Source organism: Buteo buteo, chromosome 7 (assembly GCF_964188355.1).
Source record: "Buteo buteo chromosome 7, bButBut1.hap1.1, whole genome shotgun sequence".
Taxonomy (NCBI): Eukaryota; Metazoa; Chordata; class Aves; order Accipitriformes; family Accipitridae; genus Buteo; species Buteo buteo.
Window position 1 is genome coordinate 27299696 of NC_134177.1, and position 19529 is coordinate 27319224.

At 46.5% G+C, this 19529-nt stretch overlaps 1 protein-coding gene across 9 annotated transcripts in view; it reads right to left on the reverse strand.

Annotated features, from left to right (window-relative positions):
- ST6GAL1 (ST6 beta-galactoside alpha-2,6-sialyltransferase 1) overlaps positions 1 to 19529 on the reverse strand; it is a 90227-nt gene that overhangs the window by 4158 nt on the left and 66540 nt on the right. For 7 of the 9 annotated variants that reach the window (XM_075031948.1, XM_075031947.1, XM_075031951.1 and 4 more), the window contains 4 exons: positions 12031 to 12158; positions 10212 to 10893; positions 6235 to 6332; positions 844 to 945 (listed from right to left, as the gene is read on the reverse strand). In XM_075031948.1, coding sequence (XP_074888049.1) covers positions 844 to 945; positions 6235 to 6332; positions 10212 to 10842 — 831 coding nt within the window. In that variant the 5' untranslated portion in view covers positions 10843 to 10893; positions 12031 to 12158. Of the gene's footprint in view, positions 1 to 843; positions 946 to 6234; positions 6333 to 10211; positions 10894 to 12030; positions 12159 to 15661; positions 15751 to 19529 lie in introns of those variants that run through there. The other 2 variants (XM_075031955.1, XM_075031956.1) reach the window with 2 other exon arrangements.

Consider the following 19529-nt stretch of genomic DNA (forward strand, 5'->3'; position numbering starts at 1 on the left):
AAAACACTTAGGAAGGAAGGGTTTATGTTTTCTTAAAGTAATTTTGAGATTTTTTTCCTATGCTAAAAATATTCCATCCTGGTTTTACTGACTCTTAAACACGCTGTACATATACCCTCATGTCTCCTGGAGGTGTGGAACTAGACACAAGAATAAACATCAGTGAGAAAATAGGAAATGCAGTCCAGGGAAAGGAATGCAAAGACCTCTCAGTTACAAACAGAGCTTAAAATAAAAGCAAAGAATGGACTATTCACTCCTACCTGCTTTCACCCTGAGCCTCCAAAGCTCATCACTTATCAAATAACGCCCTTTTGTACTCAAATGAAAAGTGAATGCTAGAGGGATTGCAACACCCACAAGTGAAAGCCTAGCTGACACAGAGAGGAGACATTTCCTAAGATATTCAGAGGGTTTCCCAATCCATTCATAATGCATTGAGTGTATCTCATGTCTGACTTGGTGCTTGAAATATCCAAGCATTAACCATCAGAAAATCTTACAGCAACTGTCAGAAAGAGGAGATCATCCTCTGATGAGACGACAACTGCTGCAGCCAGTAGTGACATCCTCCCTGCAGCACCAGCCCATGCAAAAGTAAAGGTGGTGACCCGTTACACCCGGCCTGAGGCCCTTCACAGGAATCAGGAACAGGCAAGTGTTTCCCCAGGAGCACCCATGCATGGGATATTCTCAGAAGTACATATGGATATACCCATGATAACGAAGAGGTAAACAAGAATAGCCTTAAAATGAGTGAGTGCCCATATTAGGAAGAAGTGGGTTAACAGATGCACTTAGAAGTATATGACTGATTTTATTTACAGAAAACTCATGCCTTACCTCATCAATTTCTGCATGATATGGTGCTGGATCCCAGACAATTAAGATTCCAGTGTTATATAGTGCTTCCCTCAGGAACTGCTGCTCCTCAACAGTTACGAGCTTGAAAAACAACAACAAATACAATAATATATAGTATGCTGTCAGAATTAGCAGGCAGCCAAGCAGTAAAACATACCTGAATACAGCCACAGCCACCCCACTGCCAGTGTCTGAGCATGCCCCACTGTATGCAGGCAAGGACACAACCCCCAGTGATGCCCTTCCAATGCTCACTCCAGCCCTGTCTAGCCGCATAGGATTTAGTAGCCAGTCACAAGGAAGACTGCCATTACGCGTTACGAGGTTTTCTCTATCCATCTTCAATAATAAAATGAGGCCAGGACCCATAGAGTGACGCAGCTTGTATGATGGATACCATCGCTACAACTACCAGAGGCAGGTGGGAACATCATTTGCTGCCACCAGTCACCAGGACAGTCCAGTGAGAGCCTAACACAAACGCACTGTTGGCTTTATCCAAAACCTTCGCTTGAACCAGAACAAGCCTCCACGTGGGTGGTTTTCCCTGAGCAGGACAAACTCAGGCAGCCAGGGCTCAGCACCAGGCCAACTTGCTGCGAGACCACTGCTGCAAGAGACGTGGGTGGCCACGGCACCCCCAGGTGACCCTGCCTTGCGCCGAGCCCCACCTCACCTCTCTGGAGCAGGATGGTGCGACGTGGGCGAGGGAGGTTTGAATCCCCTCAGAGCAGCAATGAGAAGGAAAGCACCACAACAGCAAAGCACAAGGGCTAGAGACAGTATTGGTGGGGAGAGACTGCTCTACCAGTGGCTTTCCCAAAGGAACAGAACCAGGTGGTTCAAACAGAGAAGTTGCCCTCTACAGCATGTGGCACCCAAGGGTAACCCACATCTGTAGCAAGACCAAACAGTCAGAATCACACAAGACAGGGACTGATCTCCCGTCCTCTCCACCCAAAGGCATAACCTGTACAGGCGCCGCTTATAAACATCCGCTGAAGAAAAGCATCATCATAAAAATCGGCTCCCATTTATCCCGTTTTTCTCCATGGATCTAATTAAGAGCTAGCCAATTTATCCTTGAGTATCCCTGCTGCCCCCAGCAGCAGGCTGCCTTCCTGGCTGTCCTCATAACCAGAGCACAAGGACGCTCTGGCCAGCCCAGATGCAAATGATTCCAAAAGCAAAAAGGGTTTCCTCACATCTGTTCTTAACTCTGCGGGATTAGGCTTTGGCCTCGACCACGTGTACTGCCTGGTTTCATTTCCCTACAGTAGCTAAAATATCTAGGCCACTTGTTAGCTGAAGCGTGCAAGGCTGCAGGTGTGAACTTCGGTCTCCAGTCCACGGACACCAGAGGCAGAGGCAAGGCGAGTGCACGCCAGCTGGCACCAGCCATCCCCTTAGCAAGGTACGAGTGGGACGGAGCACTGCAACAGGACAGGAACAGGGCATGGAACATAGGCGCTTTTTCATTTCATTGTTTCTATTTAAAGGCTAGAAATCTTTCAGGAACTTTTCTGATGTGAAACACGTGAAAGGGGGATTCCAGGGAGATTGAGCATCAGAGAAAGCAAAGGTCAGCCAAGCAAAGCCATGTGAGTTGGCAGAGGCACACAACCCCTATAGAGCTGGGACAGGCACAAAAGCAAAGGGATAAGAAACCAGGTCGGGAGCACCTCCACAGCCACAGGGTGTTTGCTGTTTCCTTCCCCATGCCATAGAGCTGGCTCTTGGCACTACTAGTTATCTATTGGTCACTTAACCCGTTTACTGGAGGAATCTGGCTCCCCAGATACCTTTAGTGCCTATTTGTTCTGTTTAATACTGACTGATTCTTTCCAAGTAGTTAAATTCATTTAAATTGCTACATGACTTAATTGCCTTGCCCAGCTTTTTGATCCTATTTAGTTAGCTGACCTATTAATTTCCTAGTTAATTTGCTCTTTAGCCAATTCCCTGTTTAGCAAGTACCTTGCTAATTCAGCCCCTACCCTCCTGGTACGTTTACTGACTGTATCAAAATGAGTTCCTTCTCTCTGGCTACGACAGTCAATGCCCTGTAATCTAAACATGTTCTCCTTTCCCATCACAATCTTACGCCATTCCACTGATGTGCTATCTCCTTTCTCTTCCTCCCTGCAGACTCGTTAGTGCCAAGGACAGCAAACACAGCCAAAGCAGAGTGCTCTCCACAACAGTGAGAAGCCAGCCAAGGAGAACTGTAAACAAGGGCTGGGAGCAATGACGTACTCTGGACTTTGGTCAGCTCTGCAGAAAGGAGTTGTGTCCTACAGAATGACATTTGCATTCCCTCTGCACACTCTTCAGCCCTTATTTTCACAATATGGGACTACTTTCCCAGGGCAAATTGATGCCTTGCATGAGACTGCAGGAAAACACGCCATTAAAGGAAGGAGTACTGATGAACCAGTGAAGGTCTAAGAAAATAAGCAAGGTAATGTTAAAGGATTTCTTTAGTTAGAATGACTACCAAGCTGGTGGACCTACAAGCCTATCCTCAGATCTGAGGATCCCAGATTTCCCCCCCTCCCACCAGTATCAATCTATTGATCTTTCCCTATGAACACAGATGCACAAGATACCCCACTCTACTGTTAAAACCATCCACGCCCGATATGTGCTAGAGACTGGTCCCCAAATTACAGAAAAATATCTTAAAATAATTATTAAGCAACTTAGGGCCACTGGCCACATGTGCCAAAGGGATACTACTCAATACAGACTAGTTTTGACATATTAGATTCAGAAGATCCCATTTGCTTCATTTTGGGAATGGGCTGAGGACTGATCAATAGTAAGAGCCAAAATAAGAGCAGCCAAGCCACAATCCCATCCCTGTTCCCAGTGACCACTTACAAGAAAAGCCAAACCCAGAACAAGAACAAATTACAGCTTGTCCAGCCAGTACTTGATGCCTGCAAGAGCTCTCTGCAAGGCGCAGCTCCTGCAGCAAGCTGAAAACAAAGTGTGATCAGGCAACCCTACTAACAAGAAGGTTAAAATGATGTTGCCATGACTAAAACAGCACTGAACAATTAAAAGCGCAAATAAAAAACACAGAAGAAAACCAGGCTCCCAATCCAGTGATTCCTGAAGATAACAGGGACTGCAATTAGAGCTGTTCAGCTTAGAAACTCCAGAAGAGAGACTCTGCACTATTCACATGGAGAGCATCTTTTGCCCTGTTCAGCAGCTAGATCAATGCTGCATTTTGAGTTAACTTTGAGTTAACGGTAATAACTGGAACAACTTTGCTCTCCCTGCAATTGAAGTTTTCTTAGCTGATGTCTCTGTTCAGAAGGGATGGCAGCAGATGAAAAACCCATGGCTGCAGGCTGATCTGTGTGAAGAACAGAAGCACTATAATGACGTGGCTATAACTACACTTTGTCCAAAATAAGAGCATCCACATGGAGAGCTATTACTGCTATATTACAGCTGTACAATCACACAGTTACCCTCCTCTCTGTGCAGATAACCCTAGTATCACACAGGTCATGTACATGTTTTTGCTGGTTTCATATCACAGTAAGTTTGGCAATAAGCACATCCTCCAAAGAAAGGTTTCTTAAGTGATAACACCTATCTGATATCATAAAAATACACACAGAAGGGACAGATAAAAAAATGGAGAGGTCAAACAGGGCAGAGGAAGAAGGATGTCAGCAGCCAGATATGTCTGCTAAAAACCAGATTGGTTCAGAAAGGACGAACCGTCCAGCATCTGACTGGTGGTTTAACACAGGGGAATCGAGATGCAGAAAGCAGCAGAACAGAGCATGGTAGCAAGGGGAGAAGGCGAGACCCAAGGGCAGAAAGAGGTAGCAACAGCATTCACACAAGAAGCAAGAACGTACTTCAAAAGATACACAAAATGAACTAGGGAAACTGGTTACAAGCTAGCTCCGCATCTTGCCTTTGAAGAGGATGGCCAAGCTCCTACTGCTGCTTTGGGAAACTTCAAACCTTGTTACACGGCAGCACCCATGGACTCCTCACACAGAGGCAGATGAGAAAACTCCAGGCCTATAAATCTTAGCTTTGGGGTGAGGAAAGCAAACTGCCTTTTCGGTTCTGGAGTACAAAAGCTACGCTTCAGTCCCCCAACTCTCCCCCACTTGCTCGCCCAGTCTTCATGTGCCTACAGCTTCCTCCCCCTCTTCCTGGGTGAGGAAGTGCTCATACTCTATGCTGCAATGCTGCACCAGGTCTTTCATTCAGGGGCCCTTGGCCTATTCCATATTTACTGTCCCACTCCATTCCCTCACCAGCATGCACTACTGTGATTTCCTCTTCTCTCTGCATGTCCACACTTGAAAATTTCTCTCCCTGAAATGGGCAAACATGGGGGGTAACAGACACATGGAAGTAGGGTGCAAACACCATCTGAGATGTACCTAGAGCAGCGACAGTCTCTGTTGTGGGTCTCGTTCTGCTCCTGAACGGGTGGCATACCAACCCTGCTAATGTATTGCTAGACGTGTTCCTAACCACTGAGAGTCTGCTTCAAAGCCTACTGAAGTCCAAAGAAAATTAGCAGACATACAGCCTCACACCTAGAAAGAGCTCTCAGTCAGAGAAAATTTAACTCTGTAAGCAACGCCTTGCATTAAAGGTACTTTCTGTCATGCTCTGCAATCAGGTCCTGGACCCTCCGACTGCCACCAAAGCCCCTATCCTCTCCTGGCTGTGTGCAGGCTACAGCTTTAAAGGTGGGTCCTTTGCCAATTGTCTTCAGCCATTGAACAGCCCTGGTTAATGCGTTATCTAAGGGTCTGCGGAATCACTGGGCAGAAAAGGAGTATTGTTCTTTTATCAAAAGCCACAAAAACTTCCTTCATTCTTCATACCCATCTCCAGGGCAGACACAACTTGTCTCCTGGCACCCCTCAGTCTGCTGAGCAGTGTTAGCTGAGCTGCAGTGTCATTCCTGCCTCACGCTCCCAAAGCACAGCAGCAAGCATGCAGCTGGCCTTCCTGTACTAACAATGAGGCTTCGAGCCAAGACAAAAATCAAATTACTTTGTGCCTGCCGTAAATTGCAAGCAGGCTTCTGCATGTTAGCTAGCACGTGCTAGTTTAACTGCAGTAACCTCAGATTTACCAGCTGTCCCCCAGAAAGGAAAGATGTTCCCATCCTATGGCTATCTGCTAGGGACAGGAGAAATTGGATAGACAGCCCTGTTCTCCCCAACTTCATTTTAAAGACCTCCCAGCAGCAGGTGAATGCAGAAGCCCCGTGGATGTTGTTAGTTCAGCATGCTGCTCAGCTCCCAGGCAGCACAGGGGAGGTACACAGCTCTGCCACGCTTGGCCCATTTGGCACATGTTAGTCAGACCTACCTGGGAGTTCACAAGACGAATTGTTGTCTTTTGCCCCACATCTTCTTGAAACCCCTTGATAGGAGCCCCATTGAATCGCAAAACAGCATCATGGCTATCTGAAAGCAAAACAGAGTGAAAACCTGTAAGCTAACAACTGGTTTTTGAGTGATAGAAGAGATGTGTAATAGGCTATTCACCTGCATTTCTAATACTATCTGGCTAGTCCCCGGCTTTCCATGTAATAATTAGAAGTACCAAGACAGATTCTGTGGAAGAAGTTGTTAGTCTAACTTAGTGATCAATACACTTTTAAAAGTCCACTTTTTTAAACTACAATCCACTGGCAGGCTGAGAGCAGCCCTAGCATTTGCTCTGCACAGAGGAGTGCAGCATCTCCTTCCCCCTCTCTCTTCTTCCTTCCACTTTACCAGCAGATAGACCGATATACAATTAATTTAACACGTGGCTGGCTGAAAACTAAGGAACTAGGAAATAACAGCAAGCCACTGTCCTCTCTTACAGCCTGGAGGTTGACCAGCCCGAGAAACATGTATAATAACCACAGCAGAAAGCAAATCTGACTTCAGCCTGCCAGCATACCTCCCATGTTACAGAAATAAAACCACCGCTGTGCATTTACAGGCACAGCTTGTTACATGCCTTGGGATTCACTGCATTTTCCTCTGCTGGCATCATCTCTTAAGACAGCACAGCACTCCTCCAGCACCCTCCTCTGCCTCAGCACAGCCGGCCACGCTGCTGTAATGCCACAGAGCCAGGCTGCTGCTGCGGCACAGAAGGCATTCGTGCCTGTCACCCTGGCACCCCGGCTTCTCCATACCTCTTGGCTAGATTTGGATAGGAAACCTTTCCCGTGATCAGAGGCATTGAGTTAGAGGAACAGGATCAACTTCCCTGCCTTTGCGCTAAGGCCACACAACCACAGCTCATGGCAGCGGCAGCTGGGGTCTGTGGGGAATTGCCAAGTCCCCAGCCAGGGCAGAAGGGCTTGCCTGGTCCAGAACCAGGTCTTTTCAAGATCATTTTCTTGAAAACAGGTGTGTTCTCACAAGCAATGCTGGAGGATTGGTAATCACTGGCAGTGAAGACTAGTTTCTCAGCTACTTTATTCTCAAAGACAAGTAGATCTTGTTTAGAGCCCTGCCAAAGCAACACAAAAACCCCAGAAAGGTGATGTTTCTGAAAAAATGTGTCCACACTGAGAAGCAGTTCTGTAGTTACCACTACAGACCCTCAACTCCACATCCTACCTTGCATCAATAGAGTACAGGGTTATAATTTCCCCATATAACTTCAGCCAGACACCAAGTGTTATTATGCCCTAAATTTGCATTTAAAAGGGGTGTTTAATGACTGCACAGGCAGAGTAGCTGGCTCTCTGAAGCACTCTGTCTCCAGGTGGTTGCGCGGCACTTGGTATTTCTCATATCAGATTTTTCACTGGCAATTCATAACCTCCAATAACACCAAGAGCCCAGTAAGATACAAGCTGCTTGTTTACAAGCTTCTCCCCGTTCTGCTCTGCCAGCCTCCCTTACATTGACTACTTGCTCATTTGATATCTTAACGTGATTACACAGAGCAAATGTTTCCTGGAACAATAATTCAGCAATCCGTTGTGCTCATCTACGCAAATGCTTCATTTTAAGCCTGTCAGATTTAGTACCTTTCTGGCACCTTCCTCCGACAAAACCACAGCTTTTCCTACCTGGAAATACATCAGGTCAAAACTAGGAAAAAAACTGTACATAAATACACTGAATACTCCTGAATCCTTTGATATTCACTCTGCCCAGCTCAAGGCTGCAAGTGCTGAAAACTCTGCAGAATCACTAGCAGAGATGACTGCTTGAGCAGAAAGGTTAAAGCCTGTGACACAGGTGCAAGGAACGCAAGGCAGGGACACCAGCAAGGGTTAACGGCATTCGCCTCAGGCACGTTACACAGTGACCTTTCCAGCATCCATCCCTTGCGATCTGGAACAAACTGGTGCTTCAGTTTTGGGGACAGGCTCTGAGGCCAGCTGTAGGAACAATGAAATGGCTTTCCACGTCTGACGCCCTTTCAGCTGCATTGCAGCCGGAACACAGCCCGTCGCACTTCTTGGCTGCTCTGATACTGAACCCAGTGCTTGCACGGACTGCATTCCAACACACTGTAAATGCCACCCTCAGCTCTCGAGAGGGCCCCCCTATGGAGGAGCGAGCAGTTGCATCCATATGCAGGAGTCTAACAGAGACACAAGCCAGCTGTGTCAGGGGAGGGTGTTAAGGTCACTTCTGCGGAAACCTTTAGCTACTGAACTTCATGAGGCACCTAAACAAGCCAAGACAGGTACTCAAAGGAAAAGTCAGAATTGGCTTACCAAGTCTTGACCCACCTGGCCTCAAACGCTCCTACGAGGCGGAAAGAATTACATCAACCAACGCCCACCTGTAATTTTTACCAGAAGGTAATGCTATCCTGGTTCATACCACCACTATCTTTCTCATTGCACCTTTCATGGCATTTTAACACACTTCAGACTGTTCAACCTCATTCTAGCGCCTGCCCACCTGCCCTGTGGAGCAGAGAGGAGTTTGGGGGAGAACTGAGTGAGTACCAGAACAAAACCCTGATCCCTTCCATGAATACCCGGGGACTATGATTCTGAGGGTTTTGCCCAAGTTGTCCGTGAATAATGTATTAAAAGCTATCTATCTACTTGTTTCAGAGGATGAAGGCTACTTGCAGCTACGTGCAGGTCAAAGGGACCTGATCCAACAGAGAACGTATGGACACACTGAAGCCTGCAAACAATTTCCACTGGAGAGAACACTCATAGGCTTTAAAACTTTTACAGTGAAGCTGCAGTTCAGCCAAGTGTGAATTCTAACTGAGCCTCAAACAACAATCAGTGAAGAAAGCTGAGGGAACTGAAGGCACAGGAGAATTTTCTGCCAGGCACAAAATCCTGAGTTGAAGGCTGGACAGCTGGTTCCCCCTGCATGCTGCTTTCTTGAAGACACAAAATGCTTTGGTATCAGAACATGCTACTTTATAATCCATGGTACAAGACCAATGTTTCAGCATTTATTAATTAACACATTAACCGCAGATAAATATGGTCAGATAAGACTTTGCAAAGCATCACCAAACTTTGTCTAAAGAAGAGATAATATAAAGCCCTGTAAAATTTTTCCATGGTCTCCTGGACCACTCAAAATCAGCCACTGCCTTGTGGTTCAGAATGAAGCAGTGCCACTTTTGGAAAGCCATGAGCAAGAATTACAGCATCACCAAGGCTGGAAGGGACCTATGAAGATTATCTGTGCCCAGCCCCTCTGCTCAACACTGGGTCAGCTACAGCAGACTGCTCAGATCTGTATCCAGTGGGGTTTTTTCCCCTTTAGTGTTTTGTTTTACTTCTCCGAAGAAGTCTTTCTGAATGAAAAATTTTGACTGTTGACTGTGCAATGAGTGCATTGGCATTACTCGACCCACCCCAAACCCTCTCAATAAACAAACACTTTAGGAACCATGATCTCTCCCTGGTATCCGGTATTAGGGCTACCCTCTAGTGATGCCAACGCGATCATGAAAATTGAAAGGACTAGCTGGAATAGAACTACCTGCACATACGTCATGTCCTCTCAGCTCAACCCAACCCTTCCACTCCCTTGGGGCTCGCTCGTTTTGGTCCACCCAAGGTCCAAGGTTCACAGGCACTGTGATTTAGGGCATCATAATGCAGCCTACACTGTGCGTGTACATTCAGAAAGGAAGGGACAATCTGATCATTACTCCCATCTCTTCCTAGTCTGTTATGTTCACTAACTCTAGAAGAAGTTCAAGGATAATATTTCAACTTATTTTAAACACCTTTGTGACCACACCAGTCACTTATTGGTAAGAGCACGACAGTAGGTTACTTCTATTCAGTGTCAGTTATAAAACAATGTTATTTGACTTCATGCTAATAGAAAGATACCAACCTATCTCTTGTCCCAAATGAGATGATTTCAGAGACCCTGCTGAGGACACAACGGCACAGTGACCCAGGTGGCCCACTGTTTCATTGAGGCTTTTCCCTGGTAGGTATTGCTGCCATTCAGAGGTATCAAAAGGACCATCCGATCCCTGTATCATGGTCACATTCACCCTGTCCCGTAGCTGGCAGAGCAGCTTCTCTGGGCTGAGTTTAGCAGTGTTCCTCTTCCCGTTGTAAGTCACATTGTACTTGTTCATGGACAAGTAGTTTTTTCTGACCTTCTGCAACCTGGGTAAGAGATTTCTGGATGAGCTGTCCTTATCCCATACCTTCACAGAATCTGCTGCTTTCTTGGACTTTTCGGCTGTTCCAGAGGTGCTGCCTTTTACTTTGTTGTGGTTACCAAACCATGTTTTGGGTATCTGACCCAGTTCACTGGCTGCTTCATGGAAGAGGCCCTGTGATTTAAGTGGGATCCACTTTTCCGAAGTCCTGTGAACCTGCGAATCATCGTTCTCGGTCTTGAAAGGAACATAGTAGCTTCTTCTCATCTCTCTCCACAAGCAAACTGTCAGCGCTACCAGTATCACCACGAGAACAAACATCAATTTTTTCAACACATTGATGTGAACCATAGTGTACGGTGCATCCAAATGGGATGCTAAACACAGGGCAGGAAGCTGGTCCTGGGAGAGAAGAACACATCTAAGTCAGGGCTGCGTGCACAGGCCTGTGTATCTATAAAGTTATAAACTTCGGTGTGCGGGCAATGGGAGGGGAGAGGGAGGACATAGGGGTAATTTTAAAATTTCAGGCTGTTTAAAGATCTCATTTCAAAGTCCACCACCTCAAACATCAAATGGAAAGACTTCAGCTGCCTATTAGCCATTGCATGCTATGTAACGGTGATCTGAGGCCACTGCCACTCAAACCTTTTTTCTATTCCCTTCCACAGGTGACAGTCAAGCTTAACACAGCCAGTACCATACCAGCAGCAGGGTAAGTCTCCACTTCTCTTTCCTTCACCTCCCATCCCATCCAGCCAATATCCAAATCCCACCACTAGCATTGCCAGAACTGAGCTTCTACTTGACTATAGGCATGAACACTAAGAAAGCACATAATGAGGCATATAACTGTTAAAATAAAAGCTGTGAGTTCATGAACGGTGGGACTTTCAAAAGCCTGGTACTGACGCACTTGGTAACTTCACAGGAAACTCCTGCAAGCCTGCAGTGGGCTGAGCACACTCCCAACATGAAGCCTCACTCAACAGCTGCTGGGAGCCAATCAATCCACAGTAGGGTTTGAGGCATATTTAGGTTCATAAATGCACTTTGATAAACATTACTCAAGGTATGTTACCGCCAGAGAAAGCAAAGCCAGACCCTGTTGTACAGTATTCCCTCTCCTCTTTTGTACTGCCTCATATCAGCAGGTACCTCCAGCTCCCATCATGTTATAAAAGGGGGCAATTCAATAGCAGGAATGCCCAAAGGCCAACTCAACCTAGGCAGCACAAGGGGCTGGTGTAGGAAACATATGCTGAGGCATAACCAGCTCGTGAGCAGCACACTGGAACACAGAATACAGGAGAGCAGCTGCTCATTTCCTTACAAGGCTGCTCCAGGATATGTCCAAGAACATGGGAGCTGATTAGAGACACCAGCTGTCCCAATGCTCCTCAGGAGACACACACATGCAGATCACTACACATCCTAGAGAGAGAGACCCTAGTGATAACTCCCTCCTTCAGCAACTTGCTGAAAGCAAGCTGTGCTAAGCTGTGGTATTGAGAAGCCACTGAGCTACCAACGTACTACCTGGGGATAAAGCAGCAACTCTCCAACTCAGGTCATTTTTGGCTGTTGGCAGATTTTCTTCTGAGGGTTTAAGCAGGATATCGCAAAACACAACAGTTCTGTGATGCACTGAAGAGTTTAAGAAACACCTGCAAAAAAAGAGGGAAAAAAAAACCCTATTATGGAAGAATCTCATGGTTCTGGGGATGAGCAAGTATTTCCTCAGACAAGCCCTGCGGTCCTACAAAAGCTGTTACCCAGGCATGGAAGCGGCAGCAGCAAACACCACATAAGCTTTTTAAACACTTAAATGCCCACTCAAAATGGGCATCTTCCTTCTTAGTCTGAAAACTGTTCTCAGCTAAAGCAGGAACTGGTTCGCAGGCTGCCTGCTCTACGCTCCCACCAGACCGACAGCCTTCTCCATGGAGAAGGCTCTGCACAGTGGACACACCAGCAACACAGTCAAGAAAAAGTCCCAGTGCTGAGGCTTAGCACAATGAACAGGGGAAAGAAAAAGCTATCTTTTCCTAGGGAAATATCTTACTGCCTATTCTTGGGCAATTCACGCACTCTTTCTCAAATGCAACGGCAGAGAAGACTCCCTGCTTTTTTGGAGCGAGTCGTATGAAAAGTTGCTTTACAACATATATCTTAATCCACAGGTCTTCACAGACTAGAAAAACGTATTTTAGACTTTATAGCTTCACTCTACCAAGGAAATGCAGCAAGAGAAAGGGAGCTTTCACAGTGTTATACAATTCAAGAAGTAGCTTGCTTTTGCAGAAACTCCGAGTCAGTACAATGCCACATAAGCTAAATTACAAATGCTACTGTTCATAGGATTAAATACTAAATTATTAAAGCATCCTAATGCTGACTACTTATATTTTCTTTTAACTATGTGAAAGAACTCATCCTGATTTCTCACAGAGCAGGCCGCTTAAAAAGTAAACATTCTTCTACCTCCACTTCATAAACTAAGAAAAAAAATTAACAAAATTCTAGAAGCACTAGTAATTCTAGCTTCTATTGAAGTGATTTCCCCTGCCTTGACAGACCATCTCACTTTTCATTTGCTTGAGAAGCAAGTGCTAGAAAGGCACGCTGAAGTCTTTTTGGCCAGTATGGTCTCAGATGCAGAGGTACAGCAGTCTGGGAAGGGGGGGCTGTTGGGAGGGGATGCAGGACATCACTGCACTCTCTTCTGTGAGTAGTTAACACAAGGTTCCCTGTGTTGTTTATAGTTCCTCTTCTGCTGCGGTCTCTGCAAGACACTCTCACCCCTGCCTCTACTCTGGTCCCCTCTGCAGCTGGAGACCCTGGTGGGCCAGCCTGCTCGGTGTCTGCCTGGTGCCCTTGGGAACGGAAAGAGCCACATGAAGGCAGGAGACTGCAAAAGCCATTTGCTAAAAGGGAAAGCACCGCTGAGTCAGCCTCCATGCTGTCAGAGGCTCTGTAGGCAAACCACACTTAGACAGCAAGGTTTTCCAAATTGCACACGAGAGAAACACCAAAATAGAGTTGTCCAGTGTCAGCGTAGTACAAAACTCTGAGACACCTCCCTCCGACCATGCTTCGTGCAGACCCCAACCTGACTTGATTTATGCTATACTTCTTTACACAAGATGAGGGTGTCGCTTCCAGGAAACTCCACCAAGATGCTCTGCGCGGGCAGCACAGATCCTCTGCACCATGGGAGGTGCCCAGCTGCCCCACTGCCCTGCAGAGTGAAGCTCTTCATTCCAGGCCCTGGAGGGTTCTGCCATGCTTTTGAATTCAGAAGCCTCTCCTAACAGGCTTCCAGGTGTAGGTGATAGCAGGCGCATCTTGGTATCGTCAGCTTTTGTATCCCGTGGCTAGGATCATCTAGAGGAGTGGCAGGTTCTTCGCGGTGGAACAACCTTACAGCTCAATGCAAGTTCCTGCTGGGACGCTCCTCCCAATGCCACACAGCAGAGGATGCCCAACAAGTTACAACACCTCCTCTCCTCCCTGGGCCCCACAAAGGAACCTAGAAAACTCACCTTCAGCACTCAGCACAATGTGATCTCTGCCTTTGATGACTGTGCATGCTGCTGCAATGTGAACAGGTATTTTGCTTTGATTTGTAAGTTGGCAAAGTAGGTTCTGCAAGCAAGTACATTTTAGGAGAGCCACAACATTTTAAGGTACCTTTTGTTCACCAAGGGTTCACTGCAGTTCAGTTTAATTATTACTACTACTTCACATGATATATTTTATTTGCACAAGTAGCATCCTAACATGAGGTCCCCCTCAAGCACTCTGCCACCAAACCTTTTCTGCTGAGCGGGAAGGCAGTTGCTCTTCCAGGCAAGGTAGGATACCCCACAAGTGGTGCTCTCTTTCCACACCCTTAGCTAAGTCACTTCTGTGTGCTTCTGTATCGCAGCGGTTAGTACAAATGTGCTCTTCTGGAGGTGACACAAACTTATCACCTACACAAAGCACAAGGTGTCAGCTATGAGCACTAAGAAAGAAAGGACAAAAAAAATCCCCCAAACCTATAAAAACACTTAAATAGCTGCTGCCTTCCTGAAACCTAGAGCTCAAGGCGGCTGTGGGATGCAGCACTGGCTGGCTGGCAGGTTTACCCCACACAGCAAGTCCTCTGGGGGTAGATTAATCCTGTGCAGAGAACAAGTGAGTGATGCAGTATCCTCAAGGCAGTCAGGGAATTATATCCCGTCCACACACTCTTATACTTAACCTTTCTTGTCCAAGTATATCACTGGAGTCATGTCTTAATCATCAAAGTACAGAAAAGTGTGAAAGTCCTGCCTCCTCTGGCATCCCAGATGCTGCCATCCACCCGGGGAGCTGCAGACAGCAGTGCCCTGGCAGAGAACACCAGGCCATCCCCATTTCCACTACCCACAGCAGATCTACCCTAAAACTGCTAACAACAGTGTCTCACCTCATTAAACACAAAGTCTATCAAGCCCTTACCTGTCTCCTATAGTGACTGACAGCAGATACCCAGAGAAAACACGTATGGACAAACATATGAATATATTTCTCTTCCAGTAAATGCATACAGCTTCCCAAAAGCTCTGTCATCAGCTGTACCAATGCCCACCCTCTGCACACGTTTAATTGCTTCTTGAAATCACGCACATTGCCCAAACAGCCTGAGGCAATGAATTCTGCAGTTGTGCACCGTGCAGAGACAACCCCTCCTCTCTCCCCTCTCTCCACTTCACACCAGGAAAACAGTAATCCTGTCTTCATTTTCTGCACATTGTTCATGGTTGCACCACCTCTCCTAACACCCTCCTTTCCCCACTCATTGCTTTTCCGGGCTGAATCCCGTGTTCTCTGACTCTCTGGATCAACTTCCCCGGCACCGTTAGCAGCATGTGAACATCCCTCGAGGCAGGCGCACGGGGACACCCCAGCTGCACATGCTCAGACCACGTGGTCTGGCAGCAACATAACAACAGGGCTGCTTTGTTCTCCTTCCAAAACTTCCTCCACTTCTATTTCCCTTCCTGACCATTTCTAAGCCCTGAGCGCTAGGCTGTCAGTAATGACTTCAGTATATTTTGCAAGCAGCACTGACTCACTGAGAGTTCTCTCCAGCACAGGGTGGAGGGCAGGAACAAAATAGGACTAAAGAGCATTATCTTACCCCTGCTAGGCTTCCTTTGCCCTTGCGCTGCCCAGCCACCACGATGGCCAGATCCCTCTGCAGCTGCTCGGTGTTTTCTCTGGTCCCAGCAGCCCTCTGAAGACAAAGCCAGCCAAGCCCATAACCTAAGCCCTTCCTCCTCTCCTTTGCAGATCCGTTATCGCTGCGTAACAGCAGAGATATCAGAGCAAATCCTTGTGGGACTTCTGTGATGTTGTGAAACCTGACCGCTTGGTTTCCCACCCGCTAGGCAGTCACTAATCCAGGACAGGAACTTTCTCATCCCACGACAGCTTAGGGTGGTTTTTTTTCCTGAGGCTCTTGATGAGGAATCTCAGCAAACCCTTGAAAATTCAAGCATGCTATTTCCTCCTCTCCAGGTTCACTAACTTCTGAAAATGAGAGACAAGGAAACAGGCAGACAGATTTGAAACATGACTCTTCTGCAAACAGATGATGAGACTCCTCCATTAATTCTCACATATTCTGCAGGTGTTAGTTATTTTTATTATGTTTACTGGTCTGAAGCAATGGATCCCACCAGAGTCCCTCTGAAATGCAATCATGTCAAATAACACCTTTAACTTAATTTAAACAACGATTGGAGAGATGTAACCCCTGGGGATGGGCACATGCAGGGGGCACATCCACCTGTTTTACTGTGCCTCTCCTTGGTCCTTCCGTTCATATATCAGCACCATTCACCTGCAGTTTTCTTGCCTCTGATGTAAGCACAAAAGCTTTTTACTTTAGCAAGTTGTTCCTCAGTCTTTTTTAGGGTAATGTGATAACGATTTCATATTTAAACGTAGAGCATTTACATTTCTTTCCAGGTTTCCTTCATTTATACATTTCCATCTGTACCCACAACTGTGCTGTGCCTAAATACAAAGCAGTAAAGCTTTGCCCCCAGCTTTTGCTGGTGTATTTTTGAATGTTTTTATGCTCCCCCATATGAACATTTTATACTTCAACTATACCTTTTTATTTTTATTTTTTTTTTGTACATTCTCGGTACTAACCCTTTCCTCCACCCAGCACCCTTTGTAAAGCGCCTGTGGCTGGTAGCAGGGGCAGAATGAGTTCACATGAAAGTGTGTGAAAAGAGGATACCTAAAGAGGAAATACATAGAGGTGTAGGGCAGAAATCCCTCCATTCAAAATAAAATAACATAGCCAAGGAAACTGAAGAGGAGAAAAAAGTAGGATTCGAGAAGTGACCTTGAATCCACATCTGCTCTTTAAACTCCCTATTCTTGTCCTGAGGAAAAAAAAAATAATTATCAAGAGCCTTTATAGTATTACACAAACTACAATCATGCCTTTTTGCAAATGAAGAAACTGTACTTTTCATATACTTGATACATCAGATGAAAGGTGGTAATATATTTGTTCAAGCTAAAGGTCTCTCCCTCTGGAGTTTCAGAAGATCTCTCTGATACTTTATTTAGCCTGGCCTGTTAATTCAACTGTGTGTATTTCAATTTTGTAAATGTATAAACAGGGAAGGCTCGCTTCTAACAATCTTGGGTTTTTTCCAAAACATCACTGTGCTGTGAAAATAAAACATCTGTTGAGCCATACATTTAAGTGTTTCCAATGCCATCAAACAAAACAAAAAAAAGTGCCGAATGAGGAATTTTTATGTGGAGAATGAGGAAAAGAAGCATTTTAAGTGAGGAACACGGTTAAATTTCAGATGACGCATTGAGAAGCTATACACGTCACTTGCTAATTAAATAAATCATTCCATTAGTCCTGCCTGCATTAAAAATCTCTGCATGTGCCAGAAACAATATGCTGCTGTCACAGCTGAAAAAAATTCTCCAGGAGAACAGAAGAGGCAGATTTTGGGGGGCGGGGGGAGGCACAGGGGAAAGTTTAAGCATGTGTTTCATTTTGGTTTTACGTGTCAACAAACACTGGGATTTAATAAAGGCAGAAGCCTTCATTTCTGGCTGTGTCAGCCCTTTATTCCCCCTCTTTTCTGAGGTCCCGTGCTGGTTTTGGAGGGTGGCTCTGCATTGCAGCACACTGCCTTCCCTTCTGCCCTAATTAAAAAGCAGCAGTTTTGCTTTCACTCACCACCGATGCTCTGCCAGGCACCTGCAGAACCACACAGTCACCACTGGCCACTGAGACCCAAGGTGAGAGGTGACCCGCACTGCTGTGGCTTCCCACCTCTGGTTCCCACTGGCCCAGCAGGATGCCCACACAGCTCTGGCCCAGGACCAGCCCATACCAGGGCATGAAGTGCATGTTTGGTGCTGTTGGAGCTCAGCTCTAATAAACCACTTTATGTTAGTAAGTATGACATACGCAATGACAAATCCACTGCAGGGCATCTGAACCAGCCAACCCATTGCAGTTAAGGACTTGCCAACAGTTATGGCTGCAGCAAGCAGCAGTATGCCCAGCAGCACCTACAGGGCTGAGAAGCAGCTTTCCAAAGAAGTGAGCCTCTGTTTGCTGTTGTGCTCCTGTCCAGACCAGGAGCAGACACAAACACACACGTGCGGGGACTGTCTTCGACACTGATGTACCAAGAGAGGAAGGGAGGGATTCAACAAACAGTGTTACAGGACTGTTAGAGCCATGCTGCTCTAATAGCTCGTGACTCTAGAAGGGATGGTCCTCCTGTCCCTTTGCCTACCTGTTCAGAGACTGTCAGGATGACCTTCAGCTCCAACAAGCGTGTCACATTACCACCCTTCACTCCAACATTGTCAGGAAAACGTTTAACACCAAAAAGCGTATCTTTTCCTTCTGCAAAGCCACAAGCTCTAACCATTGCCCTGGACCAGCAGTAACATTCCCTGACCCTGCTGGCTAAGGCAGAAACAGGCTACTGCAGGGTCCTTTGCAGGCGCATGAAGATGGAAGGACAATTTAACTCTTAGGACTGGAAAAAATAATTACCAAGGCACGCCATGGTAGACAATGGTGGGTTACTCGCCCAGAGGGACAGCGTGTTTACGAGCTCCGAAACAGGACCAAGCTCTTGGCTAGTGGGACCAGTACCTCTCCATTACAAAACCTGCCCTCCTAGCCCACAGACAGACACCTGCCGAATATTCCTTGTTAACAGTAATGGACAGGAAAGAGACCCCACCTGCGTGGGGTGCTGGCATGCCCCAGGCAAGCCCTGGGCTCTGGCAGCGTGTTCCCACTCAGGTGTGGTCGGCCAGCCACCATGGGAGCTTTCAGAGTCCAGTTCAACACAGAAGCCATTTCATCATGGGCACATGCCCATGGAAGCCTCACTGAGCAAGATACTTGGGGACCACTGCTGGTAACAAACCTTTTCAATTTCTAAAATTGCCAGTTTCATGTTGAAAGAGAAAGAAAGCGCATCATGCTGCGCATGAAGCGCACCAATTCCCAAAAGCACTGCTTCTCCTCCCATACCCGGCCCCCCCAGCTGAGGTGGGGAGTGACAGAATGGCTTTGGTGGGCACCTGGCATCCAGCCAGGGTCGACCCACCACACAACTGAGGTTTTCATTATCAGTCACCTTTATCATAACCATTCCCACACTGACACCAACAGTGAAAATTCCCCCCCAGCTTTAAAGACCAGGGTGCGATCACTCATTTAGGACTATTTACTTTACATAGAACATTACACCTTCCAATCAAACAAATCACTTCTTTGTTCCCTCCCAATCATGTGTTCCTCTCCATCGTTTATCTTTTGAAACGAGAGGGGAGCACTTCTTCATTTTAAATTAGCGACATGTGGGAGGTCAACACTTAATGCCTCTGCAAATACCACTGCGCACCAAGACACGTAATTGGTATTGCATGGCCCCAGGACAATAAATACACTTTGTGCCAGCTGCAGCTATGCTACCCTTCAGGATAATATT